The sequence below is a fragment of the Grammomys surdaster genome, unplaced genomic scaffold, assembly GCF_004785775.1.
Source record: "Grammomys surdaster isolate TR1022 unplaced genomic scaffold, NIH_TR_1.0 231, whole genome shotgun sequence".
NCBI classification, from domain to species: Eukaryota; Metazoa; Chordata; class Mammalia; order Rodentia; family Muridae; genus Grammomys; species Grammomys surdaster.
The window spans coordinates 4,303,631-4,324,248 of record NW_021604676.1 but is presented as its reverse complement, the minus strand read 5'-3'; the positions used below and the strand labels follow the sequence as shown (position 1 = coordinate 4,324,248).

General features: G+C 44.1%; 1 protein-coding gene across 2 annotated transcripts in view; it reads left to right on the top strand.

Moving 5' to 3' along the window:
• The window catches only part of Lrrc1 (leucine rich repeat containing 1), a 110,196-nt gene that overhangs the window by 47,966 nt on the left and 41,612 nt on the right, over positions 1-20,618 (top strand). For both annotated transcript variants that reach the window (XM_028773573.1, XM_028773574.1), the window contains exon 3: positions 20,272-20,350. In XM_028773573.1, coding sequence (XP_028629406.1) covers positions 20,272-20,350 — 79 coding nt within the window. The remainder of the gene's footprint in view (positions 1-20,271; positions 20,351-20,618) is intronic.

Genomic DNA, 20,618 nt, shown 5'->3' with positions numbered 1-20,618 from the left:
ATTAGCAAGTCCATAATAACTGAAAACAATACCTCTAAGTATATAGTATATGTGTTTTACACACACACATACACATACACACACACACACACACACATATATATATGTATATATATATATATATATGGACAAGTTTTTTATTTTCAGGTTCTTTAAAGAATTTCTCCACTTTTTATCCTTATCTTCTTTTTTCTACCCATGCCTCCACCCCTGTCCCCCTGCCATCTGGCCCCGTCCCTCAGTCTTTACATGCAAAGTTGCTTATTGATTTTTTTTGACCCCCACAATACTGGTGGGTTTATATCCAATAGGCTGTTGCAGGAAGCAAAACTAATCATAATGCCTTTTCCCGAAGTAAAATCCGGCCACCATAGGGTGGTGACTTCTTTCCCATGCAGACTATTTCTATAGATAGTGGCATTCTTGCTTACAGCCCTGATAGTGACTGGGATGAGTGCTCATACTGCTTGCTTCGCTTTGAGCTTGAGGTCATCCACTTTGTCATGTGACCCTGGCTTGAGGCTAGTGGTGCTGAGCCTTGGGGCAGCTGAATGCTAGATGGTACTTCTTCATGGATAGTCTGAGCTACATGCTTTCACTGTTGCATAGCATGTCAAGCTAGAAAAGACAATTCTGGGACTTGAACTGGACAGTAAGCATGTGGCTTTCCCAGCTTGTCTGTCATGTTTATTATAAGTACATTTGTAACACATTTATAGATTAATAGAACTAGTGATATCTTTAAAATGAAAATATGTCAGTGCTTACCTATTAGCTCCCCACTGACAATTTTAATATTCATAAGGTCATAGTAATAGTATGAAATAAGGTCTAAAATTGCACAGATAACTGATTGGTGTGTTACAGGGGACTTTGCCAGGTTAAAGTAGTAAATTATCACTAATTGCTATAGATGATAACTTAAAGAAACCTTGGTGTTTCAACAAAATGGGGCAACTTTATTACTGCTGAATGTACAGTGCATCACGTGAAGGATAGTATAAGGGTAGATGCCGAGGGCTTCTGCACCGCACGGCTTCACAGATCTAGGCTTCTCCTTGTGGTATCCTGTTGTCATCCAAGGTCTCCAAGGTCCTTATGGGAGACCTGTTTGGGCTGCTTGTCTGAAAGAACTGGGAAAGGCAGATAACTAGAAGAAAAAGAGGGAACCCTGGCTCCTGGTACAGCACAAGTTCATCTGCAAGCCTGGTTTTTAACATGCCAAAATAGTATCATTTTGTGCCAGAGACGGAACACCAAGAAGAGGAGGAGGAGGGAAGTGCATGGAGACCACCTCATGGAGTCTGGAACACTGAGAAATCCATGCTCTCCTCTCTGGGGAAACTGGAGTTCCAGGAAATGCACTGTTGAAATTCCCGTCTGAGTCTGAAGTTGGGGACTGTGGTTGGCTTCATCAACTGTGTCTGTTTAAATGTTTATCTCACCTGGAAGCATCCTCATAGACACACCCAGAGACAAAGTTTAGTTTGGCACACTGCGCTGGGTTCAAGTTAATGCATAAACTGACTCACACCTAGCAAACAGTCACAGCCACATGATCTTGTGGTAATGTTACTGCCTTCCAGCAGTGATCCCCGCATTTGTAGGAAATACCCATGCCCCCCAGAACAAAACAGAGTAGTACTCTTCCCACATCCACAGAAAGGACATACAACCAGTCAGCTCTAGATCATCGGTGGCCACTGTTAGTTAGTACATAGTATTATGCTAATCAGTGTGATTTCTAACTTGAAACCTGAATCTTAACTTTAAGATAGAGTTTAAAAGTTGGTGTTTTGCTTTGGGAAATCCTTGAAGCACTTGCTTTAAGCAATGCAAGGTCATTAAAGGATTTGGAGCCAGATTGTTACTTGACAAATTGCTTTGGCCTTTCCAGGTCCTAGTTTGCTTCAGCTGTGAAGTGAAGACTGTAGGCATTAGAGGCTGCATGCAGTGCTTAGAGCAGCACCTTGTATGAAGAGTGAGGGCTGCAGTTAATCCTGCCAGCTTTCCTTTGGACATGAAAATCCAAGTTAGCGCTGAGGGTCAGAATTCAGGAGTCGGGTGAGGACCCAGCCCAGATGCAGCTGAAGGAGTGACAGACATGACAAAGCCTCATACTGTCACAGGCTTGCCCTTTGTATCTTACCTTCACCTCCGTCCTGTGACTTGGGGGTACCATTGTCTCAGGATGGGTAAGGAAACTGAGGTTTGAAGATGTTATCACATGCCCCAAATTACTCCTCGTTAGTAGTGGAACTGAAACACGGAACCACGGAAGAGTGGCACTCTTCATTGCTTTGTGATTAAAGATAATAAAGCCAAGGCTAAGAGTTTATTCCACATTTTTAGAGATATGAGGTTGTCAATTTTTGTGTGAACTACCTCTGAGTTTGAAGACAGAAACAGCTTTTCTTTTTTGTTTTCCAGAAGGTAGTTTCTTAGTTTGTTCACACTTCTGTAACAAATTGCCTTAGACCAAGTAGTTTGCATGCAACGGGAAGTTTTGTGTTTGTAATTCAGAGGCTGGGAAGTTCAGGAGCAGAGCAGATGCAATATCTGGTGAGGATATGCTACTGTCTGCTTCGAGGATGGATGGCACCTTCATGCTCTGTCCCTTGGTGGCAGAATGGACAAGAGAACTGGCTGGAGCCTCTTTTATAAGGAAAAAACTCTCCATAACTTGTTCACTTCCCAAAGGGTCTACTTAATTCAGTCACTTTGGCTATTAAGATCCATCTAGGGACACTAGAACTAGATGACACTGTTGTTTGTGACCATCTTGAGGCCAGTAACAGGCTATTGTCCAGTGAAGAAAGACACAGCATAATACCTCTGAGGTAGTGTGGTGCTCTTGTAGCAAGAGATGAATATGTTTCTAGGAGATCCAAGAACGTACATGGTTTGTAGCTTTAAAGGAAAAAACAAAGCCATTAGAGAGCATAGTGTCCCTCAGAAGCAGGTGTGGCTTTCCCTTCTGACTTTGTGAGCTCTGGTGACTGCTGACTAGCCCCCCCCCCACCCCCTTGCTCTTTTCCAAGGGTGTGGCTGTTTGCTGAGCACTACTGGGGAGGTTGGGATTCCTGACATAGATGCTGGCTGGTGAGAGGTCAGGAGAGCATTGGCTCTCAGCGTTGCTTGGTTGCTGTAAGCTTCCTGGGCTCTGAGCTCGTTGTCACAGCTTGTCGGTAGCATCTGTGCAACACTCTGCTCCATTTCCTTGCTGAAGTTTTCTTTGTAACTCAGAGTATCAGTCCCCAGGCTTCCTTGTTTCTTACCTCGAAAGAGACAAGAGGAGCCCCTCCCTGAGCAGGTCGGCACAGTGAACTGTGAAGGTCACCCATGTTTTAGTTTGACCTTTTTAGAGTATTAAGGAGGATGGCAATAGACAGAAAGATCCAGTTCTGCAAACAAAAAGACAACTGTGTAGATCTTCTTTGTTGACAGGGTTACTACTGTTAATTGTGTATCAGTCTGAGGTGGAGTCCTTCATAAGCATTTTCTTATTCAGTCCTCAGAACATCTCCCTGGCATCAGCTCAAGTCTTCCCTCTAGAGATGCTAAAGCCGAGCTTAGGCTAAAACCTGACTCCAGTTGTGTGATTTAGGCGTAGAACTGGCCTAGGTGTCCTAGTTCTAAAATTACAATTCTGCTTCCTCAATATGAAATTTATATTTTTTAGCCAGAAATAATTATTATTGATATTTTCATATTTCCCTTTCTATTACTTCTTTCACAAAAATTGGCATCATTCATCAATAGGTGTGCATATACTGCTTTTATTTACTTAATACAGGTTGTGAGCGTTTCTGGTGTCAACATGGGTACTTATTCAGATCAATTGGTGTAACTCAACTAGTTTTTACCTTTTTGGAGAAAACATGAACAGACCTGTAACTTTACCACCAAAGGGAAAGAGCTAGATGTCAAAGCTAAGGCTGGCGAGGTGTGGCTCACACACAAGAAAAGTTCCAGAAGACTATAATATAAACGCCAACCAGGCTGAGCATAGAAAGATGAACCTTCAGCGTTGAAGTCTGCTGATTGCGGATCCCTCCCTTGCTGGAACCTGTTGGGGAGCCACACTCACGCTGTGGCCATGAAGTCACAAAGGTGTATGGGGACATGTGGGCAGGAACAGACCAGGGATAAATGTGTGACTTTCTAAAGTGCTGTGAAGCAACTGGTTCTGTTTACCCACCATGTATTGTTTGCAGAGTGCCCATTGAAAGGGCCATGCACACTAATAGCTGATGCCTTCAAGTATTTGACTTTGCTTTCAACTTTCATGTAATAATGTTGCTAAGCCTTAAGAACCAGGCTTTCTAGTCACCAAGCCAAGGGCAGTGGGGTGAAGATGAACAACGGCTCTCGAGTTAGTCAAACAGGGAAGGCTGAGGACAGCTTCCTGGGAGCGAGGATAGTTGAGCTCTGGGGAAGAGGTAGTTGATGGAGACAAGTATTCTCATCTGTGCTCATGAAACCATGACGAGGTTTGGATTAGGAAGCTTGGGATAATATGGAAATTTGGGGAAAATGAATTATATTATTGGAGCCAATGAAAGATTGCACTAGAGAGGAAGACAGCCACAGATCTGAAAGGCTGAAGCCCTGGGACATCTTCCTGAAAGCTCTTGGTAGCTGTGAAGGAGGTGAAGCAGAAGAGTGGTGTACTTATCTCTCTGGACCTAGCAGCAGGCTTGACGTATTTAAGGACAGGCTGGATGTAGGAGGCCAGGCATCTGTCAGGGAAACCAGACTAAATGGACCAGACCTGAGGGCAGCTAGCTGCAAGCCTGCAAGATGGGGTGCTACTGTGGGGGCAGATGAGGGTTTGTGCCTGAGATGACCCATCACCCTGAGACACGGGAGACAGTAAAAGGATGAATCCTACTTTGGGGCATGTGAGGGTGAGGTGACTTTGACAATGGAAAGGTTCCATGGCAGCTAAATATGAGAGTCTGAGATTTAAAGGACACTTTGGGGGAAGAGATGAAGGGCTGAGAATCCTCCATCTTTATTGAGATCTGAAGTTCCAGTTTGAATAAAACCATTATGGGGAGGAGCTGCAGGTGCTGGAGGGGCAGAAGAGTGTGACGAACGTCTTTGTCAAAGAGAAGGAACTTGGGGTAGGCCCTGGGAGAACTCAGTGGAGGACTGGCCAGCAGTGCTGCCTGCCACTGTAGGAAAGGTCAGACGTGCAATGACAGAACAGTGGCTCACACAGATGAAGCTGAAGCTTTGCAGATGAGGTTGTTGTCTGTTGTCATAGATGAATCCGTTGTGCATAGCCCATGGAAGGACAGAACCCTGGGTTGCTCTGTTATTAAAGGGCTGCTGAGAAATAGCCCAGAGAAGTAAACTGGGAAGGAAGAAACAGAAAAAAAATGGGAGCTGGGGAAGCTAACCCAGGAGGGCGGGTGCCCCAGGTGGGACTGAGTATAAAGTGGGAGGGAATGGGCAGAAAGTGTGCGTTGAACTTCCCACCGTGTTTGTCAGAGGTCCCCTGCAATAACCAAAGGGAGCAGTTACACCATGTTGTGCTGTAATATTCTTTCCACGCAGTTTGAGAGATCAGAGGAACACTTGAGATGCATTAGTAGTCTCCATTTCCCAGAGGAAACAGCATGATTACTGTTTGCTGATGGTCAGCAGTACTGAGGGATGGGGTTGCTGACAATGGTGGGCGTGTCTTGACAACTGCTGTAGATATAACTGATGGAGGAATTTCATAGCACTCCGCTTGCATCCTGTGTGTGTCTGGACATTGTGTGATGTGAGGGTATGTTGTGCAGGCATGGCTGATGCTGCAGTGAGGTAGACCCAGTAGGAAAACATGTAACCAGCTGGTCAGTGTTGTCTTTCTGGTGTCTAAACATTAGCTGTGGAAGGGACCAGGCTATGATTATTTTAGGCCTCTTAGTCTGTGTTAAAGCTTGAGGGTCCCAGGCAGATGGTCCCTCCTGAGCCTTTTAACTGCATCCATCACACAGTACTTGCAGGTTTATTTCAATGGGATTTTTTTTTCCTTGAGAATTAGAAACACAGTGTGGTCACTATGAAATGCCAATGGAAGAAACTTCTCCATTGTGATTAAGGTTGTTTGTTGAGCATCCCACTATATGTAGTTAATTTTATTTAATATTTTTCCCAAGATAGAAATCTTGATACTGCCCAAGCTGGGCCTGACTCTTGGATTCAAGAGGTTCTCCTCTCCAAATCGTCCAAATAGTTGGAGCTACAGGTGCATGCATGCATACACCATGGCTGGCTTTATTTCACTCATTTATGACTGTCTTGACTGCTGAGATCATAGTGGGCAAATATCACTCCTTCTTAATTGTTGCCACATGGTCCAGCATAAATGTCAACTCCCAGTCTGATTAGACAAATGAACAGGCAAGCAGACTGAGCTTTGCCATTTGTGCCACCATTTTTATCCCCTCCGTTGTGTTTCTAGAGATAATAAGAGCAGAGCATCATGTTTGTCTACTTTTATTATAGGACGATGCTAGGAAGGTGTGTGTGTGTGTGTGTGTGTGTGTGTGTGTGTGTGAGAGAGAGAGAGAGAGAGAGAGAGAGAGAGAGAGTCTCTAGACTTTATATGAAGCCTGTACTTTATAAACTATAGAAAGATTTAAGCTGCTCATGAACTGGTAGGTGAGTGGCAGAGAACATGTGGAAATGGGATGATTGCATATCTGTGAAATTTTAAGCTGATATTTATAGTACACTCTAAATTGTTATAAAGGGCATCAAGACTTCTACATTAAGTTCTAGAGCCATGAAACTTACTGCTGCTCTGCATGTCAGGCACTGGCTATGGTCACATGTAGTAGAGGAAGAGCCCTGATGACCAGCGGTGGACACGATGCTGTTTGTTCTCAGGGATGTGCAAGCCACCTTGGTAGAATCATGCTTGCAGGTTTGAAGGGTAGACAAGAAAAACACCCCCAAGGGCGGTGACTCAGAATTCCCTCAGTGTTGTCAGCCAGAGAAGAGAGAGCAGAGCGCTGGTTTCAAGGGTGGTGATGGCAGCTAGAATTCTTTCTAGAAGTGTTAACTCTGGATTGTGGTCTGTCTTCCTACACTTGGAGCAGTTGTTTCTGCAGATGTGCTCTGAGACCACCTACATAGAATCCTTGCTAAAATCCCATATGTCTGTCTCAGCCAAGACAGCATTTCTGAAGCCAGATAACCAAAGTTTGCATTTAAAATCCAAAAACTTTAAATTTAAATTGGGAGCGAGTCACCAGAACCTGGGCAGTTCTTGATTGGGTCCAGATGCTAAAGTAGTATTTAGGTCAAAAGGATGCTACAGGAAGACCTTTCTGGTCTTCATCTAAATCTGCAATAGTTTACATATGGATAGCTTATATGTCCCTATTTTGAAAATCTGAAATTTGAAATCTTCTACAATCTGAAACATTGAGTAGCCAAGTGAATTTTGGCTATAGGTATTTCAGCTGATGTGCTGGATAATTTAATGCCAACTTGGCACAAGCTAGAGCAGTGGTTTTCAACCTCCTAATGCTGTGACCTTTTAATGTAGTCTATTTTGTGGTGACCCCACCCATAAAATTATTTCATTGCTACTTCCTAATTATAGTCTTGCTACTGTTATGAATTGTAATGTAAATGTTTGATATGCAGAATATCTAATATGCCTCCCCCAGGGAGTCTCCACCCACAGGTTGGGAATCACATACCTAGCATCATCTGGGATGAGGAAACCTTAACTGAGAAAATGTCACCACCAGACTGGCCTGTGGGCAATCCCACAGGGCATTTTCTTGATTGACAATTGAAATGGGAGGGCTCAGCTCACTGTGGGCAGTACCACCCATGGGCAAGTAGTCCTGAGTGCTATAAGAAAGCAGGCTGAGCAAGCCACCAGGAGTAAGCCAGCGAACAGCACTCCTCCGTGGCCTCTGCTTTAGTTCCAGGAACTGCTTTGACTTCCCTTCATAATGGGAACTAAGATGAACCTTAAGATGAAATAAACTCTTCTTTCCCCGAGTTGTTGATGGTCATTTTGGTTTTATTACAGTAAGATACCTAGCAATGTCTTATGTACATGTCTGAAATTCAGAAAATTCCAGTATCTGAAATATTTTTGGTTTCAGACATTTCAGATAAGAGGTAGTCAGTTTGTACAGAATATTATTTTTGGCCAGTTCAAAAATCTAAGGTTCTGTTACAGGGATTCAATTACCATTCAGTAAAAGCAAGACTCTCGCCTTCTGCCTCTCCCACCAGAAATTTGGATTGTGGCACCTGTGAGGGTTGTTGTAGGGGCATGGATGTTGGCCCAGCTACAACATAGCATCTTCAGGATGGGATTTAACTGGAATGCACTACATGGTTTGTTCTGAGCCTTAGTCTTGAATATGTTTTTTTTTTTTGTAAATTACAGAGAAAACACTAGTTTTACAATATGTATTTCATAACATTCATCCAGTGCCGACATCAGGAGAGGAGGGGGAGGCAGCAAGAGAAGCGAGCGTTGTGTGATGGATGCTTTGAAGAGAGTGCCAGTTTCAGTGCCTGAGTTCTGTTGTGTTTTTTAAGGAACTTAAACACCCTCATGAGTGTCTTTTCATCTGTCAGTTGACAACTTGTAATTTGAAAGCTTTTTACAGTATTCCTTTGAGTAATGTAAACATGTTTTGAATTTCTTTTGAGTGCTTTTCTTGTACTCCATTCTTGTACTTCTATATCTTTTAAGGAATACTTCAAAAAAAAATGTCAGTGTGTATTGGAGGTAGAGAACGTCTTAAAAGAATTAATTTTAGGGCTTAGAAAGATGGCCGCCTTGTTAAGAATGAACAGCTCTTGTGGAGGGCCTGAGTTCCGTTCCCAGCACCCATGTTAGGCAGCTCACAAGTACCTGCAACCCCAGCTCCAAGGGATCTGAAGGCTCTGAGGAAGAAGAGGTTGTGTGAGATCTACCTTCCAGTCTCCACCCACTGTTCCTGTCCTCGCCCCTGACCCCCTACAGAATGGCTTTCTTATCCACATTAGTGTTCCATCCCAGGCAGTTTAACCAGTCCTTCCGCACAGACTCTGGGAGCTGAATCTGTCCCTGTAGGAGGACGTTGCTTGGCTGTGGAGGTAAAGTGTGCATGGGAGTAACTGAGGTGCCATGTTAATGGCCAGTTCCTCAATCAGTAGTGGTTTGGGTCTAGCTAAGTCTTGGGTTCAAGGGAGGCAGGGTTTTGTCTTGTGTGCTTGCTTGTTAGAGGCAGTGCTCTAGACCCACCCTGCCCTTTTGACTTCTTGGGTGGTGGTGGCCCCAGAGACTGGTATGTTAGGGCTGAGAACCAGCAAAGGTAAATACCCTGGTATTTTCAGAGGTTTACGTAAGACAATCCCCCCCTTTCATCTTCTTTCCCCGTCCCCTGCAGGGTCTTACTCTGTAGCTCAAGCTGTCATTACCACATGTGATAGTCCGTCTGTGCTCACTGCTAGAGCACTTGGTGGTTATATTACTCTATTAGAGTGTGCTTTGTTAAAACCCAGTAGTGAAACAGTTGAGAGTGGTGTCCTGGACAGTTCATCTAGGCCAAATGGCTCCTGCCTGCACTCGTATAGAACTGTGTTCACTCTTGGCCCTGTACTCTTAACAGAGTACTGTGTGTGTTATCCAAAGAGTGACTCATTGAGCCTGTGATTGAGTCTCTCAGCTGACAGTCAGTGTGTATAGTGGTGTGGCAGGCAAATATGGCTTGGTAGGACATGACCTAACTGGAAGGGTAGGAGGTGCTTTTAAAAGAGAGCAGGGAAACAGGCAGCAGGAGGCTGATCAGAGGAGTGGACCTCTGCCGGGGTGTGGGGAGTGGACCTCTGCCGGGGTGTGGGGAGTGGGCCACTGCAGGGGTGTGGAGGGTGGGGCACTGCAGGGGTGAGTCAGAGGGAGAATTTTTGTTTTGTAGAAGTTGGGAACATGGAGAAGTTGGGGTAGAGGTGTGGAGTTACACTTTTTGGATCAAAATATACATGCATTAGAATTTCCTGAAGAATTTGATATATAAGTACCTATATTTTAACCATATTAACTCAGAATAATTCCAAAGAGTTGTAATTTTAAACAAAAAGGGAAGATTCTGATGAATATAATTATTTCACTTTTGGTAGTTGCTATTTTCTTCAGGTATAAATGACTTTTAATCAAAATCATATATGAATATATATTCAAAATGTAACTGGCTTTAGGAGAGAAGTAAATGAATGGCAAATGGCTACATTTCTTCCTGTTATTTTGTATGAAACCTAGTACTTAATATTGTCTTTATGAAGCAAGACCTTGTACCTGCAGACATGATTGCGCCAACTCTGTGGGGAAGGGAAAGCTGAACTGTAATGATTGTTTTGATGTTTGTTGCCAGAATTCTTAGTTGGAACCTTGTCTGAGACAGCGAGCCCTGTATCCTAGGCTGGCCTTGAATTCACTGTGTAGCCGGAGCTGACCTTGGGCCCCTGAGTTTCCTATCCCAGCCTCCCTTGTGCTGAGATTATAGGGGTGTGCCAGCAGGACTTTTTTTTTTTTTTCAGTGCAAGTGACATGCCTTGTTACAAGCCTTATACAAAATAACGTTTATGAAGGGCCCGTGTCTGTCTTGCTTTCTTCCCTGCACCATGTGAGTTCCAAGCCTGTCGGCCTTCTTGTACAGTGAGATGGATGCTGGGATCTAGTCTCTGTGTGCAAAGCTGGCTGCCTCCTAGGTGTCTGTAGTGCTTGGGATACCATGATAAATGGAAACACTTGAAGAAATTCTGCTAAAAGCCATTCCCTTTCATTACCAGAAGAACAGCTGTGACAGCAAAAGGGAGACTGGGAGAGTGCATTCATATTTAGTCTTGTTTGACAATCCCAGATATTTTTAAACAGGATTGAGTCAGACAGCCTGCAGCACAACATTCAAACTGTCTTAATCAGCCAGCCTGTTTGGCACACAAGGACCTTGTTTTATTCTAGTAGTAAATAATTCTAAATGAATCAATACGATGTACTGGCTGTTCCCAAAGTCACAGTGTTCAGTATGTCACCACAGCCTGTCAGCATCTCCTGCACATGTTTGTTCTCTTTACTGCTGGTTGTTGTGGTCCTGGTAGAGTTTGAATCCTGTTGCTGGTTGAGGCTTAATTCATGGTTTTTGCATAATAGGATGCCCCTTTCTGGGCCATCACGGCCTCCCTTCCTCCCTGCCTCCACTTACATTGCCAAGGAGACACAGTGCTCACTTTCTGCCTGAAGTGGTTCATGTTATAGCAGCTCATTTCCTTCAGATCCTGGGATCTTACCGTTGTTGTGCTCCTCTGTGGCCTGTGGGCACTCATCGCAGCAGGCCCCTCTCCACTGATAGACTTCTCATACACAGCCCCCTTCTGCTCCCTGAGGCCATCTGCTCTCATGTTCCTCTTCTGTCACATAGGCAGGCTCTGAAGTTTCTGTGTCCATGTCCTCTGCCCTTGCTATGTGACCGCGTTCCTGTTGCTTTCTGAGAAAGGGTTTTCTCTCTGCTACTTAGGTTTTTCAACTAAAGAAAAAAATCTAAACACACTGAATTGACTTTCCTCTGAACCTTGGTACCTTCCTCAAATAAAACCTCTTTTTTTCTCTTTCCAGTTGCCAGGCTTATTGAAGGCTTGGTCTACTCCATGTTCTCAGACATGGAGATTCAGTGTAACTTTGTAATTTTTCTTAAACACAATTTTATTTCTGTAGACTACAAAGTTGTACCTACATATCTGTTACTGGAAAGACTGGAGAAACAAGCTTAGATTAGAATGACCACTGAAGCTTCCTGTCCCCTGGGTACTGACATATATTGCCTTAGAGATGGGTGGCTGCACACCAGGATGGGAGATGACTCTGGGGGATCCTGTATGAGTGAGGGGCTTGGTGGGAAAGTGACAACAGTGGAAGCCCGCCATGACAGACAGTTCAGAGAGGTCATCTCACCAATTTCTTTCCTTTCTCTGGCTTTTTGAGTGGAGCAAGGAACAATTGGAATCAGAGGTGGAAAGCAGATTATAGGGGGAAATCAGAATGAAGCAGCAGCTGGGAGCTCCCTGCCTCCAGCTGAAAGACAGTTCAGCACACTGTCCTGGGAACTGGACAAGACTGCATGTAGAACTCGGAAGCCTTTGAAATCTGAAGGCTCAGATGTACCGTGGAGCAGTGAACTGCTATGAAAGTCAAGATGCTTATCTAAATATTGGTGCTTAGGATCTGTGAGGGAACCTTAAAGATGTATGGTCTATACGGCTGCCTGCCTTTAGAGAATTGCACTGTTTATGTGTAGACAAAAGCCCAGCTCAGCTCCATAAGCTGTGCAAAGCTCTGGAGCAGGTGAGCTTGCCTGAACCAAACCCATTCCTGCATCTGCTCTTGATAATGACAATGACAAGTTTCCCTGTGTGAGTTGCCATCTCTAATGGGAAATGTGACAGTAGAAACCACTAGTGCCAGGGTGACTCCTCCATATGTGGAAAATTCTACCCCTTACTTCATGTAACCAACTTTAGGTAAAACACAGACTGACTCAAAGTACTGCCCAGAATTACACTCAGGTTATGTGTCTGTGGGATGCATGCTAAAGAGATGAGCAGTTTAGCTGGTTGTTGTTGTTGTTGTGTTTATTGGCATTCAACATAGGATTATCATCTCTTACTTTGGTAAGAAAAATGCTTGGGATAATTTAATAACAGACAGTTTGTAGCCTTCCAGTCCTGGCTATCATTTCAAATTAAACAGTAGTCCTCTGTACTTCATTCATTCATTCATTCATTCATTCATTCATTCATTCATTCATTCATTCGGCATCACGATGAGAAGCCCTTACCAAATTCTCCCGTTTTTCTCATTTAGTCAACTAATGTGTACCGTTTTGGAGACTGGAGTCTGGCTGTTGTTTTACATTCTTCCCCTTCCTCTCCTCACCTGGCTCCTCAGCCTTTGTGATCTAGCTTCTCCTCACATCATTTTTAAAGATGACAGTTTACTCCTAGATATTAGCTTATAGCTACCCCCTTCTTCCCTCTCACCCACCCCCATTTCTGCATAAGACGACAACCTGACAGTATTTTGTTTGTCTATGTACACTCCTCTGTCGTCTGTAATCCCTGCAGTGTGTTTGGAGTGTCTCAAACGTGGCCCTGTAGGTCTTCAATGGGACCTTTGTGTCTTTCTTGCCGAGCGATTAACCCAAAGCTCTGCTTTTCCAGATGTCAGTGGAGTGGTCTTGGACCATTTATTTCATGCTTCTGTGTCTCCAAACAGGTCTACTACTCTCTCAGTATTTGTTACACAGTGAGCAATTAACTTACCCACTCAAGTGTAATGTGTCATGATAGACAAAGCAGGCTGTCCATAGTCTTCCACAAAAGGAACGGCTCCGAGTTCTGAAACCAGAACTAAAACCCATGCTTAGAAGGAAAAGGTCACATAGCTTAACTTGTCTTCATTCCTTGACATCACTAAACTAGTGGTGGATTGGTGCCGTGAACATCAGGAGATGGATGCTTCACCTTGATAATTTTGGGGTTCAGTGACTCCTTTATTTCTTATAGGAACATATAAACAAAACTTACACCTTGCCTTTGGTGTGGGGTGGAATAGAATCTCAGCCTGTTTGTTAAAAGTAGCTGCCCTGAAGGGCAGGGTTTGTCCTTTGAAATCATGTCTAAAGTGTTGTATCTGTTGTGAAGGCTGTCTGTGTGAGCAGCCTCCAGCAAACAGTGCTGGAATGGTGGTCTGCCTGCTCTGTGACAGAACTCAGTGCCGATGTGAGTGTCCTTACACAGGCCACAGAAACTGTCCTGCTGGTAAACTGCGGATTTGGTGTGTTCCTTCCAAGACAGCTAAAACCCACTTGTCAAAAGCAGTTCAGACTCAGAGATGATGATAACTTGCAGTGGATCTGAATTAAAGGTTATCTTAACATTTTAGAGAAAAGAGGAATAAAAATAACAAAAATCTGATACTTGCAAAATGCCTCAGAGAGATTTTGTTATTTTTATTCTTGGCTGTAAATGGACATGTCTGATATGAACTATAAAAAGTAAGATTAAATTTTTTTTGTCTTACTTTTATAGTATTGGCAAGTAAAAGTTTTGGGTTATGTAATTTAATGAGTTGATGGAAAACCTAACGCTAAGTATTAATTTACTAAGAATATAATACTAAATGTCTCTAACCTTTATAAGGACATACATGCTGATTCTGAGTTTAGTCATTATTGCTTCTCAAATCATTAGAGCAACAGTAAAACTCGTATATTCCTGCTAATGACCTCACTCTTCTTCAGTGTGTTTGTTAACTGTAAGGCAGAGATGGAACTGCTTGTCATAGATGGAAACTGTGTGTCGCAGATTAATAGTGGATGGTTAGGCTAAGCCAATGTCTAGGGAGCTTTCTAGTTCTGTCTCCAGACCCTCCACTGGCAGTCTGCTGTCCTCAGGTCACCCCTTCCTTAACCCACATTCATGAGCTGCCGGTGGCTTCTCTCCTACTCTTGAGCTTCACTAAGGACCACTGATGGGATGTCACCAAACAGTTATTTGGCTCATGCTATCTTAACAAAGCCGTAGCACGAGGTCAGGGGACCCAAGCTGTCAGGGACTTTGTTTCAAAGCATCTGAGTGCTCAGCACTCTATGTTTAACTCACACCATTCTCGTCTGAGACTGTTAGTCTAGAGCATAGGTGTCTAAAGGCCAAGATTGGCATGTGCATGCAGTGGAAAGAAGTCAGGATTGGCTTTGTATTCCTTCTCCTACTTTAGATATTCCCTAAGTTTGACCTGGAGCAGAAATGCCTTCTTCTAACCAGACCTAGTATAGGTTGCTTTTGTCTGGACTTACTCAGCTGTGACCTGTTGTCCTGGGATCCCTGAATTCCAAACTGTTACTGGGCAGAATTTTTGGAATTTGTGTGATCCGTGCTGGCCATCTTTTCAGGCTTCAGTGGTGTTCCTGACACCCAGATAGAATGGAACTCTGGTTCCTGAACTATGTATCTTTTTCCCCTAATTATTTTCATTGATAGAACATCAGGTAGTTATAAGGCACCTCTTTTCCCCAACATTATACAGACCCAGCAGACCCAAAATAGTGGCAGGAAGGGACTGTCGTGGCCTGGCCAGGCTGCAGAATACTTTTCAGGCCAAGGCAGGCCTGTGTCCTACAGCTGTCTAGGTTCCAAGAACAGCAGCGCTAATCCTGTGACAGATTCATGTCTTTTTATTCCCTTTGCCTGCTTTTAAATTAGAAGCTATTAATTGTGCAGAGTCATGGGTTCCCTCCATTTGCATGCATGTACATGATGTCTGTGCTCTGGTCATATCCACCTTTCATGTTCTATTCCTTTTCCCTCTTGTACATCCTTAATCGTCCGTCCCACGTCACACCCCTCCCCCTCTCCTCTTTCTTGTTATTATTTTGAGATAGGATTTCATTATGTCTCCCAGGTGGCCTGGATCTCACGACCTCCAAGCTGCAGCCTCCCAAGTGCCGTGGTTGTGGGCCTGTGCTGCCATGTTTAGTTGGTACCCTGTGTCTTCCATGTTATTTTCACACAAAGCCCATGGAAGAAGGACCACCTGTGGCACTCTTTTTTGTTATACTGCCTTAATTTGCTTACGTGATCATAAGTTCCACTCATTTCCCTACAAATGGCATAATTTTATATTTTATGGCAGAATAAGTCTGCAGTGTGAATTTAGACTACATTTTCTTCACCCATGTATGCATCAGTAGGCATCTAGGCTGGCTATGTAACTAGGCTGTTATGAGGAGTCCTGTAGTAAATGCAGAAAGCTATCTCCACTGTATACTGACTTTCCTTCCTTTGGGCATGTACTCAAACACTAGATAGCTGGCTACTCTGGTAGTTCTGTATTTAGTGTTTGGAGGAACCACTCTATAGAGACTGGGCCTATCACATCCCTGTGAGCCGTGTAAAGGAACCTCCACCCCATCTTCACCAGTAATCTTGTCTTTTCTTGATGGGATAAGAATCCTTTTTGTGTACTTTTTTTCTAAGGGCTAAACATGTTAATTAAGCATTGCATTTATTGGAAGTCTGAACTTCATTTGAAACTGTTCAGCTTTTTTAAAAACCCATTTCTTAGTTGGATTATTTGTTGTTTTGATATTTAATGTTTTCATTTTTAAGTTTCTTTTTAATATTCTGAATCTTTATTCCCTTTCAGATTAATAACTGACAGAGACCCCCCCCCCCCGCCAATTTAGTACTTTGTATTTGTCAAGGCTCTTTACAGGAACAGAGCTAGCAGGATGAGCATTTCTTACAAAGGGGGTTTGTTAGATTGGCTTACATTATTTGAGTTGGATAGTCTAGCAGTGGTTGGATGTGCACTGGAGAGGCTGAGAACCCAGTGCTTGTTCTGTCCAGAAGGCTTCGGCCCATGTCAGAAGGCTGACAAAGCTGAGTTCTGATGTAGGGAAGGACAGCAGAGTGGCAACCACAGGGTAGATGCATTAGGAGGCCAAAGAAGCACTGCCTTCCCTCAGGCCAGTTCACAGCTGGGCTGCTGCCAGAAGACACCACTCACTCTGGGGAAGGTTCGTCGTCATTATTTAATGACAGGTACTACCTTTTCTGACCTCTCCAGAGGTGTGTTTCTTAGTTAATCCTAGACCCAATGAAGTTAGTCATCAAGATTAGCCACCAGAAGTTCACTGCTTGCCAGCTTGATGCCTAATTTTATCTCCTCATGTCATGTTTACTCTCTAAGTGAAAACAGAAATGGCCATGACTCTACCTAACATCATACAACTATCCCACACACAACTAAAACACCGTTATTAGCAAAATAGGAGAGAACCCTCATGGCAATTACAGTGTCCATTTCTGTAACTGGTCATAAGGCCCTAACTGCTATTTATAGCTACCTTTTTCTAATATTCTGTTTTTCCTTCATTCTCCGCAAGCAACTCAGCAGGTCTTGCTTGGGTCTTTATCTGGAGGGGTGACTCATACCTCAATTTCTGTAGGTTATGGACCATTTATCATCCCTGCCTGGTTTGAATTGTAATTGCTCACTGACCTTAATCATAGGATATCATACCACCAAGAGACACCATCACAGATCTCTTCTATACTGGATATACCTTTTTGTATTGTGGGGAAAGAAAAACAGTCCAGTTTCTTCCTGATGGCCTGGATAATCATCCTTTCTAACAGTAACTCATTTCTAGCTTCAAAGGCATCAGAACTGAAAGTGGCCAGGGGAACAGCCTTAGTGTCCAGATAGGTGGAATAGTTGTGCCTCCAGGAGGAACATTACCCCCTCTAGAATCAAACTGTTTGGCCAACAGAACCTGAGGTGAAGGAATGATCTTGTTAATGGGTCACCAATGATGATGGTGGATGAGTGGTACTATCCCCACTGCTACCCCTTAAATCCAGGAGCCCTAAATCCTGGCTAGAGGAGAAAGAATACTGCATAATGGATGCTAGTGTAGCCTTCTGGAGAACCCTAGACCTCCAGGCTATTGCTACCTGTGGCACTGTAACTGTGTCTTTCAAAGGCCATTCCACCATTCTGTCAAGCTAACTGCATCAGGGCACATAAACCTCATGTCTTTGGCTGTGAAGTGAGTTCTTGGTCAGAAGCAATGCTGCATGAAATATCATGACTGTGGTAAGGCATTGAGTAAGTTAAGGGATGGTATTTTGACAGAAGAACTACATGCAGGAAGGCAAGTCCACACTCAGAACTATCTGGTATCCTTCCAGTTAAGTATAAAGCCTGCTTCCAGATAACTTGGCTCATCACCCCAGGAATGGTCTTCAGTGGGGGCTGAGTATCGATCTCTGCAGCTGATATATTTGGTCCACATTTGTGAGTGGAGGTATACATTATTTAACCCATGCATAGCTTCCATCCCTGCCACCATAGCCATTTTGTCCATGTGAACATTGGGCGGTGACAGAGATAGTCAGGGAAAGAGGCTGATTGCTCTCCATAGAGTGGGTCATCCTACCTACTCATTATTGTTCTCCTTTGCTGAGGATAGCCCTCAGTTTACAATTTACACGTGATACAAATATCTTTGTGTTCCTTGCTATTACAGAGATCTGTCTGCGTATTTCTTTCTCAGCTGCTTTTCTCACCAATTTTCCACCCACCAGTTTTCTAACCCTGCATCTTTCTGGGTTCCTGGCATTTAGCCACATGGCCACAGCTAACAGATGTCTGTTTACCTGCACATCTGAGGGTCGCTTTGTCCAAGCACAGTGGACAATTATATGCACTACCCAAGGTTTTTCCCATTATGAAGATTTCTCTTCATCACTTTTTTTCAGAATTGTCCCAGACAAGAGTTGTAATCCTGTAGCTGTCCACTTCTAGGTGGTACCTGCAGAGATTCACTGTGGGGGCCACCAAAGGTGTGCAGTACCATCTCTGTCTCCCACTGACACTTCAGTTACTGTGGGTCTTCTGGATCATAGAGCCCAAGAAGCAGAAGAGCCTGCACAGTAGCAGGGACCTATTGAAAAGTTGTCTTCTGTCCTGGGCCACACTTAAAGCTAGCACGTTTCCAAGTCCTTGGTATATGGGCCAAAGTAACACATAAAATGAGGGATGTGCTGCTTCCAGAATGCAAGGAGGCCTAGACAACACTGTGTGATTCTTTCTTGGTGGTAGAAGGGTCAGGAGCGACAATTTATCTTTCTCCTTAGAAGGGGTGTCTCTATATAGCCAGCGCCACTGGAACTGTCAGTGGGGCAGAAGGTCCTTACATTTTGATTGACTTTATTGCCTATCCTTGGATGCATATGTGCTTTACCGACAGGTTCAGAGTAGTTGCTTCCTTCTTACTCACCTGGCCACCACAGCATAGCGTCATCGGTATAATTAGGCTGTTGTGATACCACGTGGAAAAGACAAGTGATCTGTGAAGTAAGTTAGGGCACAGAGTTGGAGAACTAATAATACCCTTGAGGAAGAAGAGTAAAGAAACTGCTTCTCATGGTCCTTGAGGAGGGGTATTGATAAAAGCACTTGCAAGATCAATAGGAGCTCAAATCAGGACTTCAGTGTAGCATCTGTTACAACAGCTGCAGTTGGAGTCACAACATGATTAAGGTGCAATCATCCTATTACCTGCCTCTGTGGGGTCCTACCTTAGCTGGAGGGCCACCATGCTTGAGGTGGAGGGGGGGTTGGCTCTCAACTCAGTGTCAGTTGTGAGCTAGTGTATAATAGGCCCTGAAAGATTTGCTTTTCCCCAGTATAAAAGGCCGTTTATAGTCTTTTAAAAGGAAGGATAGGAGTAGAAGAGTAGTAAAGCTTTCCACTATTGCAGCGGGCTCATTCTTCAAGCAAACATGGCCTCCCCTTTGCTCACGGGGCCCTGGGTCTATAAACTAGCTGAAGTTTGGAAATTTGTTGAGGTGTCATGAATGTCTGTTGCCGTGATTCAAGACAGCTGTTTGTTTATTCTACAGCTTTTCTGCTTATATAGCTGAAGCAGGAGCTGACGCTTTCTGTCTCTTTCACTTCTGGGAACATCTTGATTAATTACCCAGTGCCAAAGGTCTACAGGAGTGAGACCGTTAAGAGTGTTGCTTTGCTCATGTTCTCCTTTAGGACAAGTGCGCCCTCCTGGCCTTTGGTAGTTCAGCACTGCCTCCTGACCCCTGCTACTCTGGGATCCAGTTGGACCCAGTGTATTTAAGTTGTCCAGTTGGGCAGCCATGACTCCTGCGGGAAGGTCTTGCATATAGACAGAAGCAATGGCGACGCCTCAGATGTGCAGCGTCCCCTCTCACAAGTCTGTTTCTTGCAGTAGGAGTGCAAGAAACTCCCACCGCAAGTGCAGGAAGGCGCGTCTGCTCTGCACCCCGTGTCATGGAGGGTTAGGTTTTACACCACAAATCCTCACAAGCCTTCCAGTCTCCCTGAGCCTTTGATTCACTTCATCCACATGAAGCTGAGGAACCTCAGACCTCTCCAGCGCTTTCACACTGGACCATCTTTTAACCCACACATCAACTGACAGCATAAACCGTTGGCACCTTTTCAACTGTGTGAGCTAAAACATTAAACCCAGAACCTCTGCTCATTGGGCCTATATATTTTTAGTGTGCTTCCTTAAAGAACACATTTTCTGAAGAAATGTAGAAACACAGTTGTAACAAGCCGAGGCAATATTCGAATGAGGTAATGGTATCTGGGTTTTGTCTTGAAAATAACAAAATGTTAACACTGCTGCTGGACTTTGTTTGCTCCTCCAGATATACCTGAAATTCCAGAAAGCATCTCCTTCTGTAAAGCACTGCAGGTAGCTGACTTCAGCGGAAACCCACTCACCAGGTAACCTTTCTACCTCACATTCTATTACTGTGGCTAGCATGCTTGATGGCCAAGCACAGTATGCAACCAAGTGGTGCATCTAAGAGGAGCCTGATGGGTGCTGTCTCTGCCAAATGGCTGATTTTCCAAATGTATGTTTCTAAATAAACAGCGGGAGCCAAGTAAGCAATGGAGGAGGTACACTGTGGAGCCGATGGGGTTGTGGAGAAGGGTAGTACAATGCAGGAGGTACACTGTGGTACCAGTGGGGTTGTGGAGAAGGGTAGTA